The sequence below is a fragment of the Zeugodacus cucurbitae genome, chromosome 6 (assembly GCF_028554725.1).
Source record: "Zeugodacus cucurbitae isolate PBARC_wt_2022May chromosome 6, idZeuCucr1.2, whole genome shotgun sequence".
Classification (NCBI taxonomy): Eukaryota; Metazoa; Arthropoda; class Insecta; order Diptera; family Tephritidae; genus Zeugodacus; species Zeugodacus cucurbitae.
Genome location: NC_071671.1, coordinates 42,860,242 through 42,887,711, shown reverse-complemented (window position 1 = coordinate 42,887,711; position 27,470 = coordinate 42,860,242). Strand labels below are relative to the sequence as shown.

General features: G+C 34.9%; 2 protein-coding genes across 2 annotated transcripts; one reads left to right on the top strand and one right to left on the bottom strand.

Moving 5' to 3' along the window:
* Positions 1-608: 608 nt before the first annotated feature.
* On the bottom strand, positions 609-1,394 carry LOC105216076 (endocuticle structural glycoprotein SgAbd-9). The gene is made up of 2 exons (XM_011190354.3): positions 1,276-1,394; positions 609-1,195 (listed from the first exon to the last, which is right to left on the bottom strand). Exons 1-2 carry the CDS (start codon positions 1,285-1,287, stop codon positions 752-754), a joined length of 456 nt encoding a protein of 151 aa, XP_011188656.2. The 5' UTR covers positions 1,288-1,394; the 3' UTR covers positions 609-751.
* Positions 1,395-19,704: 18,310 nt separating this feature from the next.
* LOC105216075 (putative uncharacterized protein DDB_G0271606) lies at positions 19,705-23,200 on the top strand. Its single transcript, XM_011190353.3, has 3 exons — positions 19,705-20,110; positions 21,990-22,241; positions 22,313-23,200. The coding sequence occupies exons 1-3, from the start codon at positions 20,090-20,092 to the stop codon at positions 23,177-23,179; spliced, it is 1,140 nt and encodes a 379-aa protein (XP_011188655.1). The 5' UTR covers positions 19,705-20,089; the 3' UTR covers positions 23,180-23,200.
* Positions 23,201-27,470: the final 4,270 nt, after the last annotated feature.

Sequence of the window (27,470 nt, the reverse complement as noted above, 5' to 3'; positions counted from 1 at the left end):
AGAAGTACCCTCAAGAATTTTTTCCAGAATGGACTATGATTGAGTACATAGTGAAAATTGTTGAACTTAGGTAATTTATTTCTCATATATCTTAAGGTACATGTTGTCTGCTTTTGGTGTATGGAATTATTATATTTAAAATACTTAATAGAAACATAGTTAGATATTTTCGAAAAATCTCCGACTAAAATCAACCTTTGACATAGACAGTTTGATGCTAACACTGATTTATTTAATTAATATATTTTATACAGCTGACTCCGAATAAAGTTCAAATTTCTTTCATAACATATAATTTAGCTTCGTGAAATTTGAAACGATTTTCATGTCATTTAAACAGATAATAATCCTCATCATCAGGATGCATTTCTGTTGTATTTAAACCACACATTTCACATTCACAGTGTATTAGCAATATTTAGGTTATTACACTTTACTATTACTTACGACAACGTGGCTGGTTGAAGCATTTTTCAGGTGTCACTTTTGAAAAGGTTGTGTGCAATTCGTGTAAGGTGCGCAGGCGCAAATGACACCAACGGAATGCGGCAGACTTCATGCAAATTATAATACATAATTAATAATAATTATTAATAACACATTTAAAATATTTTTTTAGAAAAGTTGTTAAATTTATTTTTCTCTTATTATCAATTCGTAATTCGTTAATTTATTAGCAATAGACACGCGTACTTATAAAGCACTTCCAAATACAATTCAATCACTGATTTGTCGATCGAACACACGCACCTCATTTCACTTCCACTGGCTGACTACGCGCCACCTCAGCGGCTGCTTGCGCTGCTGCCGAGATTTCTTGTGGAATATTCGAGCCTTGTGGCACAAAACCATTTTCGCCTGCGGTATAACGCACCTCGACCAACTGACCATCGGCGTCGTAGTAACGGTATGAGCCCGACACTTCCAAAGTCTCCTCATCGGTGCCGGCGTTCTTTACAATGCCGACCTCCTCGCGGTAACTGCCATCAGCGCCCTCGTACGAGAAGACGAAAGAACCATCATCTTTGCGCTCCGCCACTGATTTCACAATTGGCACGAATTCTTTCTCCTTCTCAGACTGCACGACAGCAACGATGGGCACAGCAGCTGGCTTGCCAAACGCCAAGGGGCGATCGCGGATGGTGGCAGCGGAGGTGAGCGCAAAAGCGGCAACGCAAAGAAACAGGACTGCGCACTGGAGAGGAGTAAATTCAAATAAGAAATTATAAGAAATTTTACTGAAATTTTATTTTAATCAAATATTCAAACACTAACCAATTTGGCCATCTTTAATTATGAAATGAAAATTTTGCTTTTAGACTGAGGTATTGTTAAACAAAAGTGTGTGCCGTTAGCCTGAAGCTACTTCACCGTTTAGAATAGAATAAATGTCTGTTGCAGGCATTATCAAATCTCTTTTTATACCCGCCAGCAGAATCGTTCCATCATTCTGCTTCTTTCTCTTCATTTACCATCTTCATACACCATTCACGCGTTTACACTTTGTTTTTTGTTGTTGTTCATTGTTATATCTATTATATAATATTCGTAAATTTATGTGGTAATTTATTGCCGGTGAAAAAAAGTCATAACAAAGAAATCTCAACGGCATATGCAATGCGTAGAAAGTTTTTCTGCGCTTCGATGCTGAGCAATAAAAGCTTGCAGATCTTTTAGAGCGCGTATTAATGGGTTTGTTGAACTACATAGCGCTCGTAACTCTGGATAGTTGCTCGAAGTTTTTGGGAGAAACTGGGAGTGTTGACGGAGCTGTTGGCACGTATTTAGCATATGAATATTGGGTGCAGCTAAAAGGTAAAGGGAATAATAGAAAGATTAGAATTCATAAATTAATTAGCAGCTGGTGCTCATTTTGGGTGTTAAAGTTAATATTTATCAAATGGTGTATATGCGTGTGCGAACTGTCGCCACTTTACTCAATTAGTTATAGAAATATTGTTCATATTGTATATGAATGTATTTAATCAGTCACACATTTAACTGCTTATTCATTTTTTGACAGATATTAATTTAGTTAATACAAATTAACCGGAATTTAAATATTGAAATATTTTATAAAAGAACTTGAAAGTGACAATTTATAAATTTAGAAACATTACTTGCTTATGAAGTATATTTATGGTATAAGCAATATTATATGGTACCACCCTCATAATTTAAATGAGAATTCCATAGCTTTGTAACTAATTACTTTGTCTATACCACTGAAACAAAAATCTGTCTCGATAGTAAAATTTTAATTTTTGTATTATATTATGCTCTGATCGAAAAGTTCGATTTATGGAAGAACATTTGTATGAACTTTGGCTTCTGAACGCTATTGCTGATTCAATAATATGAGTTATGGTGATCTTTGAGTTATAGAAGTTCGAGTTATGGAAGTTCACTGTATATTTATTGTTTACACTAAATTAATTTTTATACTCTCGCAACAAAAGTTGCTAAGAGAGTATTATATTTTTGTTCACATAACGGTTGGTTTTAGGTCTTAAAACTAAACGAGTTAGATATAGGGTGACATATATCAAAATGACCAGGGTGACGAGTAAAGTTCAAATCCGGATGTCTGTCTGTCCGTCCGTCCGTGGAAGCTGTAACTTGAGAAAAAATTGAGATATCTTGATGAAACTTGGAAGACATATTTCTTGGCACCATAAGAAGGTTAAGTTCGAAAATGGGCGTAATCGGACCACTGTCACGCCCACAAAATGGCTATAACCGGAAACATATAAAGAGCAATAACTAATCCATAAATAAAGTTATAAAGGTAAAATTTGGTATGAAGGATCGCACTATGAAGGGGCGTATGTGGATGTAATTTTTTTGGGGAAGTGGGCGTGGCCCCGCCCCCTTCTAAGTGTTTTGTAAATATCTAGTAAAACTGCATTTAAAGAGTGGCATCGCTCTTCTAAAATTCGTCGAAATCGGTCCATAAGTTTTCAAGACCCTATATATTGAATATGCGGACCTCAGTGCTTCTAAAAGTTTTTTTTCCGAAAATATAGTTAAGTTTCTCAGATATTTTGAAGAAATTCAGAGGGACAATGTTTCTTCTAATAATATGTCTCCGTGCCAAAAATTTGTGAAATCGGGTCATAACTTCCCCTAGCTCCCATATATCTAATAATAGGGTTTTCAAACTTTCTATGGACTTTATACCATATATATGCCGAATATGTGAGTCTAATTGTTTGTTATATAATATAATTAAATAAATAAATTGCGAGAGTAAAAAATGTTCGGTGACACCCGAACTTAGCCCTTCCTTACTTGTTTAATTAATAAATAGTATCTACTGAATGAAATTTACGATACAAAAATCCCTTACTTAGGAATTAAGGCATTTTTTCTTTAACTAAATGATCATGAAAATCCCTTCCAATATCTTTAAAACAGGTGTTACATTATTACTCAACCACTTATAAAAATTTATAAAATTTGTATTCAATCGCTCGCTGGCCGACAAGTACATATGTATGTACCTATTTCATTGGATGCCACTAATGAACTGCGATTAGTAAATCTGTGTCCAAATAAATTAAATTCCCCACATAAATCATTCAACTGCTTAACGTTCGATTACAAAAGCAACAGAAATTCTCATGATAATCAATAGCGCAAACAATCGTATATTACGAAAAAAAAAAAAACTGAAAAAAACGAAAATTTGTATGCAGCTTCGCGTTGGTTTTTGTGATTACGTGTGTAAGCCGTCAAACAAATTTATGCAAATAAAGTAACTTACAATTGACTACTCGTAAAACATACTTGAAACTCTATTAGCATGTAGGAACATATTTGTATTTGTAGTTACTTATTTTATTATATTTGCCTACGCACCCTGCAGGAAAAATCAATTAAACTTCATAAATATGTGGTTAAGTACTAGTGCAAGTTCGAGAAAATCATAACAAACTTGGTTTTTATTTAATCAAATATCCCTTACAGAAAAGAGTTTGAAATACTAATAAGTCGAAAGAAAGCCAGTGAAAATAAACAGTTAAACAACAGTTAAAATATGTAACTGCATATAAAAATAATTAGGCAGATTCATATATAGTGTTCATAATTTTCGGTGCAGAGTAATATTATAATAAGGAGGAGCTAAGTTCGGATGTAACCGAAAATTTTATACTTTCGCTACTTAATGTTATTAATACTATATTCGGACCGACATTGAAAATATGTTTTCATAGCAAAAATGGGTTGTCCTTCTGTTTTCATCCATGCAAAATCTGTCAAACGAAATCACAGTTTTTACTGAAATCTACTTGATCGATCATTAAAATCGATGTTTAGTCGATGTATTTAGAAGACATATTTTTTCATCCGGGCTGCTGTATATATTTCTGGCTTAATAATGAAAATAGGAATATTTATCAACGAAAATGGTTTTATTGTTTTTCAAAATATTCTCCATCAAGATTTATACACTTTTGCATGCGCTCAAACCAATTTTCGAAGCACTTTTTTGAGCCTTTTTTTGAGCGATTGTCAAATTGTGCGGGATCCAACGAGAACAAACCTTTTTTACGGCCAGGTGTTCATGCAATATCGAATGTATGCTGGTGGGAGAAATGCATAGGCATGCCTCTATCTGCAGGTATGTTACATGACGGTCTTGCATTATCAGTTCACGTACGGCATCGATGTTTTCTGGCACAACGGCTGTTTTTGGACGACCTTCACGGAATTCGTCTTTGAGCGAGCGTCGGCCACGATTGAATTCGTTGTACCAGTTTTTCACAGTGCTATAGGATGATGCTTCATAGCCATACGCAAATTTTAGTCCATCGATGCACTCTTGTCGCGATAATCCACGTCGAAAGTTGTGAAAAATGATCGCACGAAAATGTTCACGAGTTAATTCCATTTTTTGGCCGAGATGAATTTTTTAATTCCCTGTAAATAAAACTATTAAATTAAATGAAATGATTAAATGACAAAACGTTCTGAGTTATGTTATGCTAGAAAATGTCAAACTTTCCAATAGAAATGTCAGATTGCACCTGGCAACACTTAGTGAGTTTAGTTTAAGATTCTAAAACATACCATTCTCGTTGCTCAAAATTTAAACAAACAAATAAATTTGTGAACTGTCAATGGAAACGCATCGAAAACACATGATGTCGGTCAGAACGACCATTAAACAGTCCATAAAACAAATCTTGGTTCTTTATTTAAGAAGTAACCATAGTAAGAACCAATCATACATTATAGGGAATATACGTACATATGTATGTGGTGATAAAGTTATATTTATTAAAATACTGAGATTGAATCAAACTTTTTACCAGATATTGTTGTAATCTTACCTCAGTCCTTTCAGAATATGGACCATTCAGATGCAGTTATTTTGAACTAAAATATTTAGACTTAGATGATTAATTTTCTTTCTTTATACTTCATCTGATACTGACGGAAATCAAAATATCTCATAAGTAATATCAGCCACAATAACCGCAGAATGGTGTAAACGAGACTCTGAAAAATTCGTATTCATTAATTTTGAGTATGGAATTTTAAACTGCGTTTTATAGGTTCCAAAACAGTCTATGTTCTGAAAATCACAATTTAGGTTTAAAGTACACTGTGGATGTCAAAGGAAGCTAGTGAAAGCTGTCCGACCTGAGAAAAGCTCTAAGCTTTCATTTCACATCTTTAGCTTTGGTTTATTGGTGAATTAATTGCCGAACTTCATGGAGATATTTTACAATCACTTGAAAGCATCATATATAAAATCTTTCAACTTGACTTTGTAATTAATAAAAACCATTTTAATTGAAGTAGATTTCGAAATACTGAGTTAATTAAAAGAAATAGCCACATATATCTAAATTAGTAAAACTGGTTTTCAAAAATGTAGAAGTTGGTTAATATGCCATACATTTGCATTGATCATTACAGTCTACGTAATTACTTATTTTCTAAATGTAGTGAAAAGAATTTATTGCAGAAATAAGCCATAAATAATAAGTTCTCGAGTTGTGCGCAAATTCAATAATTTTGAGATCAATGAGAAGTGCAAGACTAGACCGCAAAATTAAAGATGCGCTTTGAAGATTTGCTTTGCGCATTTTTTTCCATTTCGCGACATGTGGATTTGCTGCACTTGGTTTGCGGTTGGAGTGAGCACTGGGCGCACCTACATACGTAAACATATGGACGCATGCGAGTATCGACGACGGTAAGCGTGTGCAGTCGCTACGCGCAGGCGTAATTTGCTGCCTACGTCGATTTGAATTTTATTAGCTACAAGCGCACAGTTGCCGTTGCATGCAATGCATTTTTCGCCTTTGAAGTTTTCGTTCTTTTACATTGTGGCACCTATCGGATTGTCTCGCTGCTTTAACCAATTTTATTATTTTTATTGAAATCAATTTGTAGTGAGTAACGGCTTGTTGCTATATTATTGTAAATAGTTGGCGTTTATTTCTTGTATTACACATGTTTGCGTGGCAATTAATGGAATGTTTGAAAAAAGAAGCAATAAATATAATAAAAAGTAAAAAGAAATAAATAATTAAAAGCAATAAACAAAGAAAGATTTATTGACTTTTATTTTTAAAGAGAACCGTCTTTAGGCACGCCAATTAAATGTGGTCGCAACAAAACTCTGTTTTACAACAAAAATTCTTCACACTTGTAACAACATACCACCTTAATTATGATTGCATCATTTCCAGCATATTGATCGCATGCTTTGAAGCAAAAAACTTAGTGGATTGCCACCTGTGTAAACTGTTAGCTGATTTTGTGTAAAAAAAGTATAATTTTTATGCTCTCGCAACAAAAGTTGCTAAGGGAGTATTATAGTTTTGTTCACATAACGGTTGTTTGTGAGTCATAAAACTGAACGAGTTAGATATAGGGTTATATATATCAAAATTATGAGGGAAAGTGGGCGTGGCCCGCCCCCAAATAGGTTATATATATATATATCTCGCATATAATCACGCCCACCTCCCATACAAAGGTTAGGTTGAAAATTACTAAAAGTGCGTTAACTCACTAACGAAAAACGTCAGAAACAATAAATTTTACTGAATAAATATCAGAACTTTTTACAAAATGGAAAATGGGCATGGCATCGCCCACTTATGGGTCAAAAACCATACCTCAGGAACTACTCGACAGATTTCAATGTAATTCGGTATATAATATTTTCTTGACACCCTGATAACACGTGTGGGAAATGGATGAAATCGGTTCACAACTTCCCATATAACTCAATTTTGAATTCCATCTGATCCGTTCACTTTATAAGATATACATAAGGAACCAATGAAGATAATGAAATACAAGTTTACACAAATACTGTATATGATCCGTGGCATCACTTGTGAAAAAATTGTCGAAATCGGACTATAACTTTTCAATGCTCCGGATATCGAAGAACTCAGTGCCTTATGGTAATTTTTCACCGAAAATATCGGCAAGCCTCTCAGATATCTCAATTTAATTCAGAGGAAATCGTTTTCTTCTAATAGTGTGGCTCTATATCAGAAATGGTTAAAATCAGGTCATAAATTCCCCCAGTTCTCATATAGCTCATTATAGGATTTTCAAAAATACGATGGCCTTAATAGCTTATACATCGGTTAATATGTGAAATATCTTAGCCAAATTAAGTGAACATATAATCTTAGATATAATATATGGTGGTGATGAAAATGAGTGAAACTGGTTCAGGAATTACCTCAGCCTATATATTATATATGATGATTTTCGTTTTTCTACTGGACTCTATGCCGAATATATGGTCAAATTGTGTATTATCTTAATAAAAATATAACAAAAGTTTATTAAGATAACACACACCGCTTATATTCGATATAAATTCCACTAGATTAACGAAAACCATTACATATAGGGGAACTAGGATAACTTCTTTCACCCATTTTCGAAACTACGCTACACCATATATACGATTAAAAGTTCATTTAATTTTGCTAAGGTATCTTTAATATTTACCACTTATAGGGTATAAAATCGACCGAAAGTTTGAAAAACATTACATTAGGTATATGAGGATCAGGGGAAGTGTTTACCATTTTTAGCACAGAGGTACATTACATTACAAGAAAAAGATTTCATCTGACTTAGTCACTGAATCGGAATCTAGAGCATTGTTATAGTTCAATTGGAATAAGTGATGCCTTAAGCATAGTATTTGTGCAGAATTGTATTTCGTTATCTGGTCTGATGTATGATTTAGATATTGTAAAGCGAACTAATCAGATAGATTTCGAAATAGTGTTTTAGGAGAAGTAGGCGTGATTGTCGACCGTTTTCGCTCATCAAACCGTAACATCAAAATGTCAAGAAAATGTTATGCGCAAATTTTGGTGGAAATAGCTCTAGTAGTTACTGAGATATGAGTTCTAGCCCCGTTTAAAAAAAATCAAAATAAAAAGAAAAATACCAGCAATTATCAAATCAATTGGTCTCAATCTTTTCTTTGTTAGAGGGTATAAAGTTCAGGGGTCAGCAATTATACTTAAGTATGCGAATATATTATTGTACATATTTTAATTCAAATTCGATCGCTTATAGCTTCTAATAAATCTTTAAATAGCAGTACTAAATGTACATTCTGAAGTTTATTACATTTTCCTTTCAAATGAAATTAACGCAATTCTTCACTTTTAACTGGCTTAAATAAAGATTTCCAAAACACAACAAACAATTACTTTGCACGAAGAGTGACTGACCACATTATTAAAGCCTGCGGCGTAGATACATACAAACGCACACACGCTCGCATATCGTTCGCTAACAAAATGTTCATCATTATCAACAAATTTTGACAATCACTCTTCACCAATCACCAATTTTGTCTAGATTAAAACGATGTTGCAACATTTTTAATGTGTGGTTACAGATCTTTGCCCAACTTGCCACAAACACACACCTACCCATCTCAGTTGAGATTTGAGCGCACACCCAGAAAATTGTTTCACATTGTCAGTGTATGTATGTATGTGTGTGTGTGTCTGCCGTTGTCGGTGGAATTTTCGGCAAAGAAAAACATTAAACAAACATTTATACAAACGGCATTTTACACCTGACTGCCTGCAAATTTCGGCTATTGCATTGAATGGTTTCTTACATTTGTACTAGTACATCTACAGTAGATGCAAGAAGAAGAATTAAGAAAAAGAGTGTACCATTAGCAACGGTTAAGTATTTGCCGAAAATTATCTATTTGTACGCCAAAGTTCCAAATATTTGACTCCCATGGAAATTTGCATCTTCATTTTTTTAGCCTGAGGCGTTGTACATACTTATAATATCAGCTTAGATAGTGGCACGGTGTGTTGAAATTGTTGAAATTTGACATAACAATAATACTAAAAATATTAAAATTTTAAATTTGCGAAAAAAATATAAAAATAGAATTTGAATTTATTTACGGATTTTCTAAAGATAAGCTTAAGTTTTGATTCGTGATATTTACATAAAAATTAAATATACATTCTCAGCTCAAAGGTCTTTTTAGAATCCGTGCAATGAGATCAACAAATATACTTTATGGAATACAATTCTTATAGACTTTACATGCATAAGTCTTCAGTTTCTTCAATCATGTTTTAATCATTCATCATTCATCATAAAAAATCACCGAGATCCTAATCCGAGGCTAATAAGAATCCTACAGAATTCACTTTTGATGCTTCATACCCAAGGCATTATCCTTAGAGTGTTTCATAGAGTTTTCAGGGACGCTATAACTGTTGGTATCTCTACAACGCTAACAGAACGAATTATAACAATAATTATTTCTACCATTTTCCGAAAATCATTCAGCGGACAGCCGATTGATGCCTTATTATGTCCAAATTTATTCCATTGTGACAAATTGCTGAGAAATACTACGTTCGGACCGACATTGAAAACCTCTTGAAAACACAATTTGTGGATTGTGGAACCAAAGTCGTTCTGACCGACATTTTGTGTTTTCGATGCGTTTTCATTGACAATTCACACATTTATTTGTTTGATTACATTTGAACATTTTTATACTCCCGCAACGTGTTGCTAAGAAAGTATCAAAGTTTTGTTCTCATGTTGTTTATAAGTCATACAACTAAATGATATAGGGTTATAAATATCAAAATGATCAGGATGACGAGACGAGTTAAAATCCGTCTGATATTCAGGAATTGCACCATTTTTCATATAATGATTTTTGTTTTCTAGTGGACTTTGTTCCCAATACATGAGTCGAGTTTCATGTAATTTTAAAGTGCTTTTTTTCTCAAAAAATTTTTGAATTTATTCTGCCCTGTACTCTAGTTATCAAATTATCAGTGAAAGATGACCAGCATAATAGGGTGACATTGTTTTTGTTCTTTAATCATGTAACAAATGGAGCACATTCAAAAAGGTAATGCAGCATGTGTACATGTACTGAAATACAAAAAGGCACCATGCGAGAAAAGAAAAGAAAACGCGCTTAATAACATTAAACAAATAAATTGCGAGAGTCTTAAATGTTCGGTCACACGCGAACTTAGCCCTTCCTTTCTCATTTTTATTTCTGTTTCTCCATTATTTTGACAAAGTAGTGGAATTTGTTTACAATATCAATTGACAATTTAGAGCTGGCAAAATATGTCTTCCAATAATATCGACTAAACTAGAGCAGACATCGATTATAATCAGTGGAATGTTAGTCATTTTCAGTCAAAAGATAACTTCTATTCTTATAGTATGGGTTTTCCTTAAAATTTGACAAAAATTTGCTTGTGGGGCAATTTGCTCTCGTCCTCCATTAAGACAACATAAAAACGAAAGAATTATTTGTCTGAGCTTAGAAATTAAGTTTTATTACTTAGAAACCCTATGAAAGCTTCTTGGATAGAGATACCAATAAATTTTGTTGTCCATTATCCTGTTGAGGATAATCAATAACATTAGAGGGCAAAATCAACTTTCAAAATTTCTTCGAAATTTAAAGTTTTTATTTCTTTGGGAAATCCAACTCTGACCTATTTGTAATTTAAGGTGGATCGAAATTTATCATACAGCATTGAAATAATAGGTGAAGGTAGTCCCTATTCATGATCAAACGGACACGAGGGGGTATTCCAATCCTCGGATGGTATAATTAGAGGATTTAGCGGTCCTGAAGTTGACTACTTTCTTTACATACTTCGACAGCATTCTACAAGTTCAAGTTCGTGGATGCGTCGGGGTTATGTAATTCATCTACGAGAAAATATGTGCTTTTAAACAGCAACCTTATTGTCAGCAGTAAGACGTCTATCAATTATATATGTCATTTCAATATAATTCATCATCTTCATAATTCATTTAAGATGCAACTGGGGCAAACTGAAGACACTGTCAAATTGTAGCTGATTGTAATTTTTCAACGATTGCTGAAACGATGTTTTCGGCTGATGATGACGGAGATGGCAGCGGCGACTAAGTACACACCAATTGGCCTGGCATATGGATATCAGTGCAACGGCAGTTGTGGGCGTACACACGAATCGCACAACAATTCCGGGCTGCGCTGAGAATCGACTAACATTTATGGCGTAGCAATTTCATTTGCCGCATCAAGCAATAAAACCAGAAGAAATACGGCAAACAAAAACTAAAAGCATAAACCAAATCACAATTCAGAGCCACAATTTTAAGGTTGGTTAAGTGTGTTTGGCATTTACCTTGGCTGCCGGTGAATGCGAATGGCGAATGGCGGCGAATTGAAAATTGCAATGATTGCGAATTTCGAATTGCTGTTTTATTACATGGCGCACGGGTGTTTTGCAAGTGCGAAATACACAGCGGTGCTAGATGTGAGCTCCAACACCCGCATAGCTGTCGATGCAATGGAAATCGGTGCAAGTGGCAAGTCCATATGCATATTTATAAACATGTGTTCATATATTCAGTATTTGAATCGAAAGAATTCTTACAAAAGCAGAAAAATCAAAGCAATCCAAAGTAGTTAAGTTTGGTAAGGTGGGTGTAGATGATGATGCATGATGCATACACTTATGAAACCACATATTTATCAACAGCATACCAAACACATCCTCTTCGGCCGCGCCATCAAGGCCAACTAGCTCATAAAATCCACAGTTTCCATTATCACTGATTGGCCTCATGGCTAAGCGGCAAGTGGCAGCCACCGTAGCAACAATTCGCGCATAAATCGTAACAGCTTATAATAAGGAAAACCCCAAAAGCGACGAAGTATTTCCACTACTTTGGCGTCTAAGATGTCATAAGCGGAATTATAGTAAAGGAAATATTTCAACTCTACCATTGCATTAGCCGAACTGCGCCAACGGATCGTAAAAATTGTAATTAGAAGACATCAATGGCTACTTTAAAACGAGCTTGCAACACCGTAATCAAATGTTGCGCCAAACAAGCGACCGCTAACACACACACAAACATACATGTATATGTGACAGTGTGACACCTTTGCTAATAAGCAATGAGCATGTGTGTCTTCAAAGAGTGCCCACAGCATTTTCAATTAAACACTTTTCTAATTAAACTCATCGCAAATGCCACTGGCTCTTTGCTTCTTTGCTGGCTATTAAGTTGGCAATAAAAAATTAAATCAAGTTTAGTTGTTGGCATGCATACATATGGAGACACCAGTTTAAGCCGTGCTACTGTTGCAAATAATTTGCATTATGTCGTACTGTCAACACTTGCTTTTGTTGTTATTGTTGCATTAAAACTTGTTTAGTTGCGCTGCGTTGATTCTCTTCGATGGCATGCGTTTGGTCAAGTGATCTTTGGTGTTGGCATTTTCTGTGTGTGACGAATCGTGGAATGAGTGCAAGAGTTAATAATGTCGAGGTACGAGGAAGGTTAGGAGAAGAAGCAGTCATTGATACGGTTTTGTATCAAAGTCGCCGCTTATTACACAGTTGAAAATTTACGACATGTTATACATATAGGGCAGAAGAGATATCAAGGACTTCTCAAAAATATTCCATACCTAACAGGAAGAACGCAGCTGGTGCTATAATTCGAAATATTCTTGTGATTTACTATAGAAAGGTGTGGTCTAAGCTGAGCTTGACAAGGACCGTTCATCCACTAGCACCTGCGCAGTCGCAATGTTTTTCGTGCCTTGGGTAAATCACAAGAGGTTTAATAAGCTCTTCCCCGCAAGTTGAGGGGATACTAACCGGCCATTCTCAAATCGGTGTTCATGCGGTTAGATTAAAAAATTTAAAATTTTTGCATCCGATCCAACTGCAGAAATGACTGGCTTCTAGAATGCCTCGTCCTTGAGAGATCGAGGCTAAAATATCTTCAATTTCACATTTTTGAACAATCAAGCGAATTAGTGAGAATATAAATAAAATACCTATACAGATTTTTAATAGGTTCAGATCATTTTGCAAAGACTTAATATCCAATTTCAGTTTCACAAAGTTTCGAACAACTCAAGTGTGTTCTCTTTCTTTGTGAATCAGCTATAAAACCTAACCTTACCTAACCTAAGAAACTCACCAGAAGTCATTTAATAATAATTAACTGAGAGAAGCAAGTTTGACACTCTGACATTTAGATAGATCTTATAAAGAATCTTTCTATGACATTAATTGTCTTCTTCTAGTCCATCTCATTATTTAGAGTTGATGCCAATTTTTACTTAGTTAGAAATCTACACCGTTACTTTTTCCAATACAGACTCCTAATTCGACCAACAGGATTGAAGCAATTTAATACTGAGAAAATTTCGTTAATACTGAGAAAATTAACGAATAACCCTATTAGTTCGTAATTGTCAACGTGTTGATGCAATAAGACCTTTCCCCGTTATTTATTTCTATTCAGAGACCGATATATATGATCAAATGAAATTACAAAAGTAATTTGTGGTTAATTTCAAAATGTTAAAAACTCGAAATCTATAATATTTGAGATAATATTCCATGAATTAATGATTTAAATAATAATTTTATTTAATTAATTCAAAAATATATTTTTTAATTTAAACAAAGAGTACTATAGAATATTAGATGCAAGACAAAGATAATAATTAAATAATAAAAGCAATAAAAAAATAAAACAAAAATGTTTTACGAATTGTTTAAACCAATACCAAAAACGATTACTCAAAGAGATTCTGTTTGAAAATGGATCCGAAAGAAAGTGAAATAACTTTTGATTATTCGCATAATCCGACAACTTTTGAAGTATCTGTATCTCTAATAGTTTGTTTGCATATAACGAGATAACAAACTTACGAGCTGAACTCGATAATCTGTAATTAAAAAACGAGTTTTACCATACAGAATTCCTCTCTTGTGGATAGTTATATAATCCAAGATTAAAAATTAATAGAAATAGAAATCGATTTGCGCTGTTATCCAAATATTTATCGATAAATTTGCGAAAAAGAGGAGACATCTTAAATGACAAAGTAACAACACAATTGACAGTTGATAATCTCCTTTGGTTATTGAACGCGCTTAGAACGACATATTTTCATATGTAAACGTACTTTTATATTCTTTATGTTGTCTTCAAGATACTCATACTTAACTTTTAAGAGAAATTCAGTTTTTACTACCATCAACTCTTGTACTGAATACCGTCTGTTCAGATAAGTAGGTAATGAAAAAATTAAAATTAAGCTTAACCAAAAATACTAAGCTAAAAGGCATTTCCATTCATAATTCATAATTGAGTTTTCAAGAGGATGATTTATATGAAAGAGTTTTGTTTACTTACTTAAGCACAGCTATCGACCTATAAATGTCTTGATAAATCCTTAAACATTTTTGCGAAATTGTTTAAATTTCACGTCATCGCTTCTCATTTGCTCAATCGAAGTCAAGTCGAATTCCCATTTTTACAAAATCTTCCTCAGCTATCGTTCGCCTTTTGCAACATGTAACAGCTCGTGCTGTGCGGCAGCATGCCAATCAAGTTAATCTGAATTTTCGAATACAATTTACTCAATTTAATATCTTCGGTGCATGCGACACTAATCACCTGCAGTGATGGCAAGTTGTTTACCACTTGTCTACTAGAGAACATTTGTTGCAACACAAAATAAAAAATCTTCGGTATTACAAGCAAAAAACTGAAATATATTTTTATAAGAAAATATTTATATGTATATATATAAATATATTAATATTTATAAGCCAAAGTGTCGCTTTAGTTGTTGTGGCACCGAAATTCCACACCGATAAAGATCGCAAATTGTCAACAAATTTTCTATAACAAAATCAAACCCAGCGCGTTTTACAACAAAATATTTCTGTATATATGTATGTATGTGTTATTGTTTGTATTTGTAAAAAATTGTGATTCATCTCCTCGCTGCCTGCGGAGGCTTACATGCTTTGCTGTGGAATTTTTGTGACTGCAGTGCATCGATCCGGTGCGGCTGGCAGTTTATTTAATGTGTGTGGGAGTGTTTTATTAATTGCTGATGCCACACATTTTTCGCGATTACAAGTGCTCGTAGATGTGAATTGAATCGTGCCCTTTGCACGATTTAGTAGCCATTAATTTTCATATTTTTTATGACACCTGACAAGATTATGCATTTAAGGTATATTTTATATTTTAACATTTATTTTAGATATACGTTTTTTGATTTGTAAGTGTAATTATTATTAACTGTATACATAAATAATAAAGAAATAAAAAAAACTGACGGAGTAAATGTATTTAATGTCTTAATTGTTTGCTTTATTTGCTAGAAGCCTTAGTAAACTATATTTTAGAATACATTATCTGTGCCAATATTATTGAAATTATGTAATAACAAGGTTTACTTTACGTTGTTATTACTTTAAACTTCAACTTTATTTTTACTTAGAATAAATTGCTGAACAATTTCTCATCTGGATTAGTATTACAAACAGAAGACTCAAGCGACAAGCCTGAAACTATTAGGAAAACTGCCCGTCAAGCCAGCCGCACAGAACATCTTACAATTTCGTAGCATACTTTTAGGCTGTTCTTCTTTCAATGAAGTTATGAAGAGAAAATATCATGCGAGAAAAATATTTGTACAAAAACTAACTTAAGTTAAATAGAAGATAACACACTCAAATAAGATATAGCATGCTACTTGTGGGTAGCTAGTAGAAACCAGCAGCCGATCTTATAGATTACCAAAATTTATTTAATACTTCAACACTTTGTTTGATTTAATAGCATTCGAGTTCTTTATACCCTAGACAACCAGTTTCGTTAATATTGGAGCTATGAGAGTCATTGAAGATAATACTTCGAAATGTCGGATGAAAGCGATTGGATGAAACATTTAATCTTAGCTAATTATGATTTTTTAAGCTGTTCACCATACTCTCCAAATGAAAAGTACGAGTGTAAGATGGGTAAATAGTTTTACAATATAAAGTAAACAAAAACATATCTCAGGAACTAATCGAAAATGCTCAACCAAATTTGACACTTTCTTGTCTTCCTGTTGATATGGTTAAGAATAGGGCAAATCGGTTAACAAACACGAATCAAGAACCAATGAAGATATCGGAATACAACTTTGCACTAATACTAAATTGGAGGTATGACATCATTATTTATAATTTATATAATTATTGGGCCTAATCATTGAATCCGTTTCGATCGAAAAATGGTTCGATTTGATCGAAAAATTTTACGACGGAATCTTCAATGACCGTATCGAAAATAAAATTTACAATCACATTAAACCTACTTACCGACTCGAAAAAATACATTCCGCGGCTAATAGATGTCGCTAATTTCGAAATCATTGAATCCGCAAAATCGAAAATTGCGGAAATGCAAAAGAAATAAACCATTTGGAAGTGTTCATGTAAATAATTACTGATGACGGACTAAATTTTGTTTTAAATGATTATTTTAGAGCCAAGACACAAAAACAGACTAACAAAAATAAATTAAAGATGTTTAAAAGCCATATAAAGTTGACCGCACGAAATAGCGATAGAATTTCCTCAGAGAGCCTCAGGAGAATTAAATATTTTTTGGAAGAAATTTCACAATAGTTAAAGGTCAGTTAGTTTATTTGAATAAAGCTGGCTAAATGAGCCTTGTCCTCTTACAAACAACTAACATACATATCACACACAAACATCACAGCAGCACTTAAACCCGAAAAAACTCTAATCATCCCGGACACAACACTCACCATATTCAAACTCGCATCGCTAACACGCTACATCCACCATACTCACCACACCACCGATTATCATCCACACCACTTAAGAGCACACTACTCATCAACACTACACACCGATACACATCTACACAACAAACCCATAACTGTACACATGAGGACACAGAAAGCGAAGGAAGAAGACAGTCATTTTTTTTTTTCATCAGTTCGTCACACATCGTCGAGAACATAAGGCAGTTTTCCGCGCGTTTTCATTCTTTACGGTTTTATACCAAAACATTTTAAAATATTGTCAAGCCACATCTTTTATATATCCCTTAATAAAGGATTCAAACCAAGTGTTGTGAAATTAAAAATACCTTTCATTTAATACTTGTTTAAACGGTCGCCAAGTGGTAAGTGTTTTCCTAAAGGAAAAGCTCCTGAGAAAATAACTAAAAGCAAAAATATTTATTTTAAGCACAGGCATTATCATATACTTCATATTAGGCTTAGGTATATGTATGTATATCGGTTAAAATGTGACATATTTTAGCAAAACTAAGTGAACATAAAACCTTGGATGTAGCTTGAATGTAGCTTGGTGGTGAAAATTAGTAAAATCGGTGCCTTTACTCCTATATGCTATACATGTATAGATATATGTAACATCTGTTATTGTAATGGAGCTTTTTCCGAATATTTGGTTCAATTTGTGTGTTATCTTACTAAAATTAAATTTTAAAAGCCGTTTCACGCGAACTTTGACCTTCCTTGCTAATTTCGATAATAATATTATTTAAATCATTTCAAATATTCAAATAACTTTTCAATAGACACTATTGCATTATTGAATTAATTTTACAATTTGGTTTGAGGTTTATTAATCTTGACTTTATACTTTCATATCTATTATAGACATTTAATTTATATAAATTCACAGATATATAATTTCTCATTATTCGTTATAAATAGGTGGCTCTTGTTTTAAATAACCCGAGTAGTAAACTGAAAAATGCAACCATTCGTATCCCTCGTTCAATTTAATACTTTACCCAACACAAACTCATTTCTAAAAAGCCTAAGTACCATAATCGATTTCTCATTGCAAGTCAAAACCAGTTCTTTTTTGATGTTAGTACTGAATATTTACATACCTCACCCCCCCAGGGAAATACCTAAACCATATAAAAATATAATTCTAAGGAAACCCGGTTATTTGACGACCTCGACCTCAAACCAAAATTTCAGTAACAAACGCTCGTGACTTCAAATGCACTCAAATTTCACAATTTGTGTATTTACAGCTATCGTTAATACCACAAACAACAAAAATCAAAGGAAGGGTACTTCTGTTTTGCATTTGCAACATATTTGCATAACATCGAAGATTCCTGCAGAAGAATAAATCAACAAAAATCTTTGAACGACCTACAACCGTGAATGAACGCGTTTCAATTGAAAGCATTTCAATGCGATATGAGACCGTGAAATTTATGTGCAACAGCTGCCACAGCTGCCACATAAATTCCCACCCAACGTGGGGGAAGTGCATAAACTACAACAAAAAACACAAGTGCAAAAGAAACACTAATCACTGGCGCTTTGCCAGCTAAAGCCAATGTTTAAAGTGAAACAACAACAAAAGCAACAACAAAACTGTCATAAAAACCAAACGAACGAATGGCAGATAAAATCTCAAAGACACTCGGTCAGCGCCAACGAAGATCATTTGTCCCTCGGCTGGCGTTCAATAAAAAGCCAATAAATTGTGTAGCAGCTTGTGAATAGCTGTAAACAGAGCAACAACAACAACAAGTTAGACAAAAAAGTAGCAGAATGTCGTCGCAATTGTATTAAACTGCGCTTAGCTGCTCCGGCGCGAGCAGGTTGTTAACATGATTCTGTTTGCATTGTCGGCCGCCAGTCGACCGCCAAGCGGAAAAAATTCGCAAAACGGTAGTACTGCAAGAGGTTGTTAGAAATTAATTATCCGTCTACAAGCAGCGCATGCGCCAAGCACAACAACAACAGCAACAAAGCCATAAAACAAACAAAGCTCCAATCGTTGAGCGTCTTCGAAGATACAGCTGCCGCGATAAGCCGTGCAGTTACATTATCGCAAATGCACACGAGCTAATCTACAAGAGAATTCTTGCGATTTGTGTGTACTTAAGCGCGCTTGTTGTTGTTCTTATTACATTTTTTTAGATTTATGCACGCTAGTTAGCCTAGTATTCGTACAGGAAGCGCAACGGCTTCAGCAAAAGTAACAGCGACACCTCCCGCCCCACCTGCTGGGCACTGCGCTCATTAACCAGCCTGACCTGCGGCGCAGCAGACAGACTTACATTGGCAGATAGCGCGCTTGTGGCAGCCCAGGGCACACGAGACGCCCGCTGTCTATCGTACAGCGGCTTAGGGCGGCAAAACATACACAGCTCAGCGCGTAAGCATAAGTAAGTTTCAACGCTAAAGTAAACATGAGTTGCCCCCGTTAACCTCCCAGCAGATTCTAGTGACTTTCCACTGCAATCGCACGTGGAAAGTCACTATAAATACAAAGCGTCTAAGTGGCTGGAAATTAGTTGCAACGCGGCCTTTAAGGGATTACCTCTGTGCTGAGCCTCCACATTCGCTAATAAATACAAAACACTAACCCCAGATCGTCATTATCGCCGTTGTTTATGTGCAAAGTGTCGCGTAGCGTCGTTGAAAATTCTCACAACAAATAAAGTTTGCTGGAAAGCCTGGAACCGATTTGCATTCACAACAATGTTCAAGAAATCGAAAGCGACTTCAACGCATTACAATCGCTGATCGCTGGTGGGAAGCTAATTTTCGCATTGTGTTTTCGGTTGACAATCGAAATCTATTTACAATCGTACGGCAATTCTTTACAAATACAACAAGTGTATGGAAAATAGTTCCGGTGTGGTGACAAACGCTTAATTTCCAATGGATAAATCGAATTTCCGGGTAAATATAAATAATAGATATATTCATCTGCTGGATTATTACATAATAAATAATATTAATTCTATAATCTATCTAACTCAGTTAACATATTATATATGTTACAATAGATATACAAAAATACATAGCTGTATATGTCATAGAGATATTATTGTGATGTTTGCACGTCCATCTTAGCGGATGAAACTCATTAAAAGTAATATTACTGGGTGGGATAAGAAGTCTTCGTCCTTAAAGTAGATCTGTAAGAACTTTTACGTAAAAAACCAAATAAGTTGTAGTAGTAACATAGGATCAAAAGATGAATGGAAAAGAGATTAATGGAGGATCACTTGCCCTGAACCGATTTGGCATAAATTTGGTTTGCAAGAAGCTTAGGGTCGAGGGCAGGATAGAGGATACTTTTTAATCCATTTTCGTGACGAGAACGTGAATAAACTGTGGAATAAAAAACGCAATTGATATTCCATATAAAACACAAATTTATTATTCAAAACATCGCCCTCAAAAAAATGAAATAAACTGAAAAACGAATAAATTATCAATTATGGCTGACATTATTATCGGTGTTGATGCTGGTGCCTAGGTATACAAAATTATCTACAAATTCAAAGTTATGACTGTCAACAGTGACGTGGGAGCCAAGAGGCGAATCCGCTGACTGTTTGTTTGATGACAGGAGTCTTGTCTCGTTCACCACCAGACCCTCACGCTTCGTTTCCTTATCCAGTCTGGAAAAAATAGAACTAACGGCGCGTATGGTGTTTCCAATTATATCGATATCTTCGGCGTACGCCATTAGCTGTACACTCTTATAGAAGATTGTACCTTCTCTATTTGGTTTCGAACGGCTCGGAGAGGTCCTTCCCGATCCTGACGGAGCTTTTGGTGTTGCTCAACGTCAGCTTACACAGCCGAATTAGTTTTGCAGGGATACCAAATTCAGACATAGCGGCAGCTCCTTTTCGTGCTGTCGACAGCAGCTTTAAAGTCGACAAATATATGGTGTGTGTCGATCCTCTTTTCACGGATCTTCTCCAAGATTTGGCGCATGGTGAATATCTGGTCAGTTGTTGATTTTGCAGGTCTAAAGCCACACTGATAAGGTCCAATCAGTTTGTTGACGGTGGGCTTTAGTTTTTCACACAGTACGCTCGATAGAACCTTATAAGCGATGTTGAGGAGGCTTATGCATACACCTTATCATTTCTTCGCCGCCGTATTTGAACAACTCGTGCGTCTTGCTTCCCTCTTCAGCACCCGGTATCTATTCCATCCCGCACGTGTTGCGGTCGATCGCAACATTGCGAGGTAGGCAGTTTGTTTTCTGTCCACTGCGAGACGTACCTGATACCTGCTGTTTTTTTACATTTCCCGAAAGCCAATAGTTTCCCTGATAGAAGCTGATAGAATGTATCTTTGATCACATCGTCCATCTCTTCCGCCTTCTCACTTTAGCTCGCCTCCAAACGGATGTCAGTTGGTACTTGGTCTAAGACCGGAAGTCGTGAGCTGCTTGAGCCACGTGCAAAAGAATCGTTACCGGGACAAAACTTTCCACAAACACTAAATCTATAAGTACCATCAAATGTACTTTAGACATTGCATTCATCGTCAGATAAATTTAAAAAAAACTAATCGTGACAAAGAGAAAATAAAAACAGTTCTTTAGTTCCAGCAGCAAGTTGATTCTAAATAATATTGAAATGGTTCTAGATACATAAATAAGTACATATTACACTTACAACAATTAAAGCACTTAGCAAGTATTTTCATATAACCTCAATATAATTGTTTACAATTAAAATTTTTGCATGTTTACATACATATATGCTTATTAATATTTATCCACTTATTTTAAATCTTTCAACACTTTATCTAGCTCTTAGCCGGCTTAGTATTATCGCTTAGCTTGTCACAGCACACTTGTCGCTGTCAGCAGAACACACTGTTCAATCAATCACCGTTTCAACGACAAACACAGGCGCAATTACGCCAGCAATTACAGCAGCAACAACAACAACAACGCCAGCAGCAACAAGGCTTTCCAAACGCATTAAATACGATACAACCGCTTGGCACAGGTTTGGGGTCAATTGCGCCAATCTCACCCCTCACGAGTTTAGTGCCGCAGGTGAACGACCTGTTGAATATTTTTCTGATAAAATGTAATGTTAACGATTTTTTGTTTATATTCATTTCCAGAATCCCTTTCGCATTTACAATCGTCTGGATCAACCGAACTATGTACCGATCACCGCCTATCAGAACGAACTGAACTATGACGGCAGCTTCTCGTATGGCTACGCCTCGGCCGATGGCACGACCGCGCAAGCGCAGGGGTATGTGAAGAATCTGGGTCTGGGTGAAGATGTCGAAGCGCAGGTGGTGCAGGGTTCATACTCATACACCTCACCGGAGGGCACACCCATCACCGTACGTTACATCGCCGACGAGAATGGTTTTCGAGCTGAAGGCGCACACATACCAACGCCTCCTCCGATTCCCGATGCTATAGCCAAATCACTACAATATATAGCGAGCGTGCAACCATATCAACAGCAAGGGGTAAACCCCAATTTGAATCCCTATCAGACACCCTTTCGTCAGTTTGCCGGCGGTCAACAGTTAAGGCCCGGTCAACAACAACAACTAACACCATTTCAACTACAACAACAGCGTACATACCAACAACAACTGGCTGGTCAATTGCAACCGCCATTCGCGCAGTTCTCTGGCGCTCAGCAGCAGCCACAAGCGAATGCATTCTTCGGCGGCGGCGGCGGCATCGGCGCTGGTTTGGGTAGTTCTGGACAGTTCCCGGGTCAGTTGGGCGACTTAAGTGGTCAGAACTTCACGCAGCAGCCACAGAACTTACAACACGAACAGCAACAACAAGCATTGCAACAACAGCAGCAGCAGAAGCATCAACAACAACAACAGCAGCAGCAGCAACAACAACAACAGCAATTAGCGACACAAGAGTTGCGCTCGCGACCCAATCAGTTGGTGAACCCTTTCGGTTACAATCAATATCGCCGCTACAAGAAGGCGGCTCAGGCGAAAAACTGAAGAATTCTACTTAAAAAACACTACAACAATACCAATATTTACTCACGCGTAAAGAGTTACAAAGGGTTTATGCTATATGTTAGTTCCAATGAATGTTATTTTACTCGGTTGCTGCTTAATTTATTTCGCTAAGCGTTTTAGCTTTAATTCGGATAAACTTGTTTATGCGTGGTTTATTATTAATTAAGTAACTTTTATATATTGTATTACTACTACTGATGAAATCAAATGAAATGAAATAGTCATGTTTAGTAATTCAAATACATGAAATACATGTGCATGGAAAATCCAAATTACCGCCTTTTATTTGGTTCGACAATGAATAGTCATAGATTTCTAGTATCTCATTAATTTAATCAAATTAACTTAACTGTATTCAAAAGTTGTTGCTTTTATCTGGTCCAACAAACAGATTAGCAATGTTTATGAAAATGGTTCTATTGTGTCTTGATATATTCTCAAACTTTCTCATGATAATTTTTTATTAGATAGAGTAATATGATCTTTATTCAGTTCAACTGAGGCAACACCACATTATTCAATTCTAAATTACTTAATGTTTGAGCACGTGTTCTAAATGTGCTTAGATAATTAAGATATACTCAATTTAGATTAGGCAATTAGCATTTAAAGGGTGTCAAAAGGCATAGTTTGTATTGGTGATAATTCCGTGTTAAAAAAAAGCTATTCCAAAAAGTGTTTTGTATGAATTATGAGAAAAAAAATTTATGGCAGACAGATACGTTTTATATCTTTTAACTACATCTTATATTTTCATTAATACCATAGCCTCCTGGCCATATTATTACCAATCAAACAATTACATACTAGATATCGTAGGGCTAAAATCTCTTAATTACCTAATGGAGTTCCTTCGGACAAACCACGAATGACGCATCAGTCACATGTTCACCTCATAGTGAACCCTAGAAATCCCATTGGTATTGAGAATAATAACTCAAGTGTAATAGTATTTTGGCTACATAATTAAAACGGTTATACTATAACGTCCTAAACGAAAAACTGATTTAACTCAGTTAAGATAACTCAAACATCCGATTATGGTTAAGGTTCGGACGCGTATACACCAGCAAATTTCTTTCAGCATATTATTAAATTGCGTATTATCAATATGTGTCAATACACAATGATCTTACACAATCATTTCGAATAAGACAATCATATTTTCTAGGCTGTTTTGGGATAATTTAAACGTAGTTTGTCGGTGATATATGTATGTAGATGGACAAGAACTTCGATATACGAAATGATGTATAATAAATTTTATCAAAATTGTTTCTGAATACTTAATAAATACGTACTCAAATTATATGCAGTTATCCATATTAACTTATTACCTTAAATAGTTCCCGGTAAAAATGATGTTTTAAAAACACTAAGGCAATCAATATCTTTAAGTTTTGTGAAAAGCAAAAGTATAATATTATTGAGTAACTTGTTATAAATGTTGTGTATATATGTACATATACATATATATATTTGATAATAAACATTTCTTCTGAAGTCTTTTAATCGTATATGAAGGGTTAAAAAAGCTTTCGAGAACTTTAGACAAATATATTTAATTAATACTTACAAATATTAAAGCAGACTTTTAGGATGACGAAAATTCATATGACATGCAACTAGCAGTCCCGGCCACACGTTTTGTGGCTAAGATATAAAATCAATCTTGGCTTCGATGACGATACAAAGTTCATTACAAAGTCGAGGTTGATTTATGTTATACAGCATGATGACAACTGATGCTACTTTTAAAGGTAAAATTAAGTGGTGATGATTATAAAAATCCTTTGGGATAGTTGGCTACGTCATCCTAATTTGTATCTGTGTCAGCTCTCCTGTAACGAAATTCTAAAATGTCGCATTGACATCGACGACATCTTTGTTTTTTGCGACCAATATTGGTCATTCACTCAGCCAATTATGAGTATTATATTGTTGTTGTATGTCCGGAAAGAGACAGAAGAGACAGAAATCTGTTTGGAATGTTATTAATCCATCGAGGTGTCAACTGTGACATTACCAATTCCAATATCTAGCAACTGCTTCTACAATCGCAGTTTGATCTTGTTGCAAAAACACTTGTATGTATAAATAAGCGATTTTTTATGCGCCGCACTTCCCAAATTATCAACTTGCATATCTGGAGAATCTTCGCTATAGCGCTATTTTTGGCGATTTTACGAACTGGTGTTTCGTTGATTTGCAATTTAGGAGTAATTTCAACTGTACATTGGTTTGTGTGCCTACTAACAGGTTGCCAAGTTGCCCCTATTCTTTATGCTTTGATGGTGAAAATTAGTGACATCGGTTTAGGAATTACCACGGTCCTCATATACAATATGTGATGATTTTCTTTATTCTTCTTTATGAATATATGGGTCAGTATTGTGTGTTATATCTTAATAAAATTACATCATTAAATTCCGAGAGTATGAAATGTTCGGTTGAACCCAAACTTAGCCTTTCCTTATTTATTACAAATTGTTTTGGGCTATCGACACAACCTTATACAATTGAACAATGACAAAAATATTTTAACAAAGCAACAATAACTACCTTCAAAATATTATTCGTTTTTGTTTTCTATTTTTTTTTTATTTTGTTGTCAACTTATATAAAGTTCTGTTATTGCAATCTTCCGCGCAATTTTTCTATATTTACTTACTTTCTAAACCTTTCTTGGCCATGCTCGAATATTTCAAGACAAAAGTTAGCCAGATCGGTGTGGCAGTTCTCGACTTATTGCGAGACTAACGAACAGCAATCCAGCAATATGGGAAAATGTGAATTTTAGACTTTTTCAGGCAATTTTTTTTTAAATTTCTCTTCGTAAAAACCATCCTCAATCCCTCTGGAATACACACAAAACAGAATTAGTGAAATCGGTCCAGCCGTTTGATGATGATATTTATAATGCTGAGGACAAGATATCTTTAAAATTAGCAATTATCTTTAACACTACATACATACATATACACTGCGCATCAGCAGGATAGCGCCCCCCAAGCATGCTTGGTTGATACCAAATATTTTCCATAGTATTTGGGTTAGAGCTACAAAATAAATAGAAAATATTTGGTATCAACCAAGCATGGGGGACGCTACCCTGATGACTAGCAGTGTATACAGTGTGTAAACTGAAAGGAAAGCTACTTTATTGATAATATTAAACAAAGATGGAAAATTTATCGATTTAAATTCCAGCCAATTTTATTTAGTTAACTCACATCGATATATTCAATATATTCAATATATTCACTATACTTATATATAGTTTATGTGACCGCTTCGAATATATCCAAACGTTTTCATAATTTCGGTCCGATTTCTACCATTTCTAGTAATTTGAAGTCATATATATAAATTATATAACACTAAACGAATTTATAAAATGGTATACATGAATCTAAATGGACATCTAACGAACATTTTAGACTAAATATAAGATAAGTGCATATGGACTGAAATAATTACTAATATATAATTTTAATTTATAAAAGTTCTGTATATAATTAAATTTACCATACATTTTTTACCGCCACTGAAGAGTAAAGTTGTTGTTGTCTTATAAAATACTTGCCGCGAACCTTACTTAAACTTTAGCGGGGTCATCGAAACTCTAAGCTTCAACTCATGTAAACAAATTACAATCAACTCGTCTACCTAAACATTTATTAAATGAAATAAAAACAAGTAAGGAACGGCTAAGATCGGGTGCAACCGAACATTTTATACTCTCGCAATTTATTTAGAGATTTACCTACATTTTCGGTGAAAAATTACCCATAGGCTTTCAGGGGCCTTGAAAAGTCATGGTTCAATTTTGACAATTTTTCCACAAGTGATTTCACAGCTCAAATACAGTATTTGTGTAAAGTTTTATTTCGCTATCTTTATAGGTTCCTTATGTATACATTATAAAGTGAACGAATCGGAAGGATTCAAAATTGAGTTATATGGGAAGTAAGCGTAGTTGTGAACCGATTTCGCCCATATTCCACACGTGTCATCAGGGTGTCAAGAAAATGTTATATACCGAATATCATTGAAATCTGTCGAGTAGTTCTTGAGATATGGTTTTTGACCCATAAGTGGGCGACGCCAAGCCCATTTTACATTTTGTAAAGAAATCTCAGTGCAGCTTCCTTCTGCCATTTCTTATGTAAAATTTCGTGTTTCTGACGTTTCTCGTTAGTGAGTTAATGCACTTTTAGTCAGTTTCAACCTAACCTTTGTATGGGAGGTAGGCGTGGTTATTATCCGA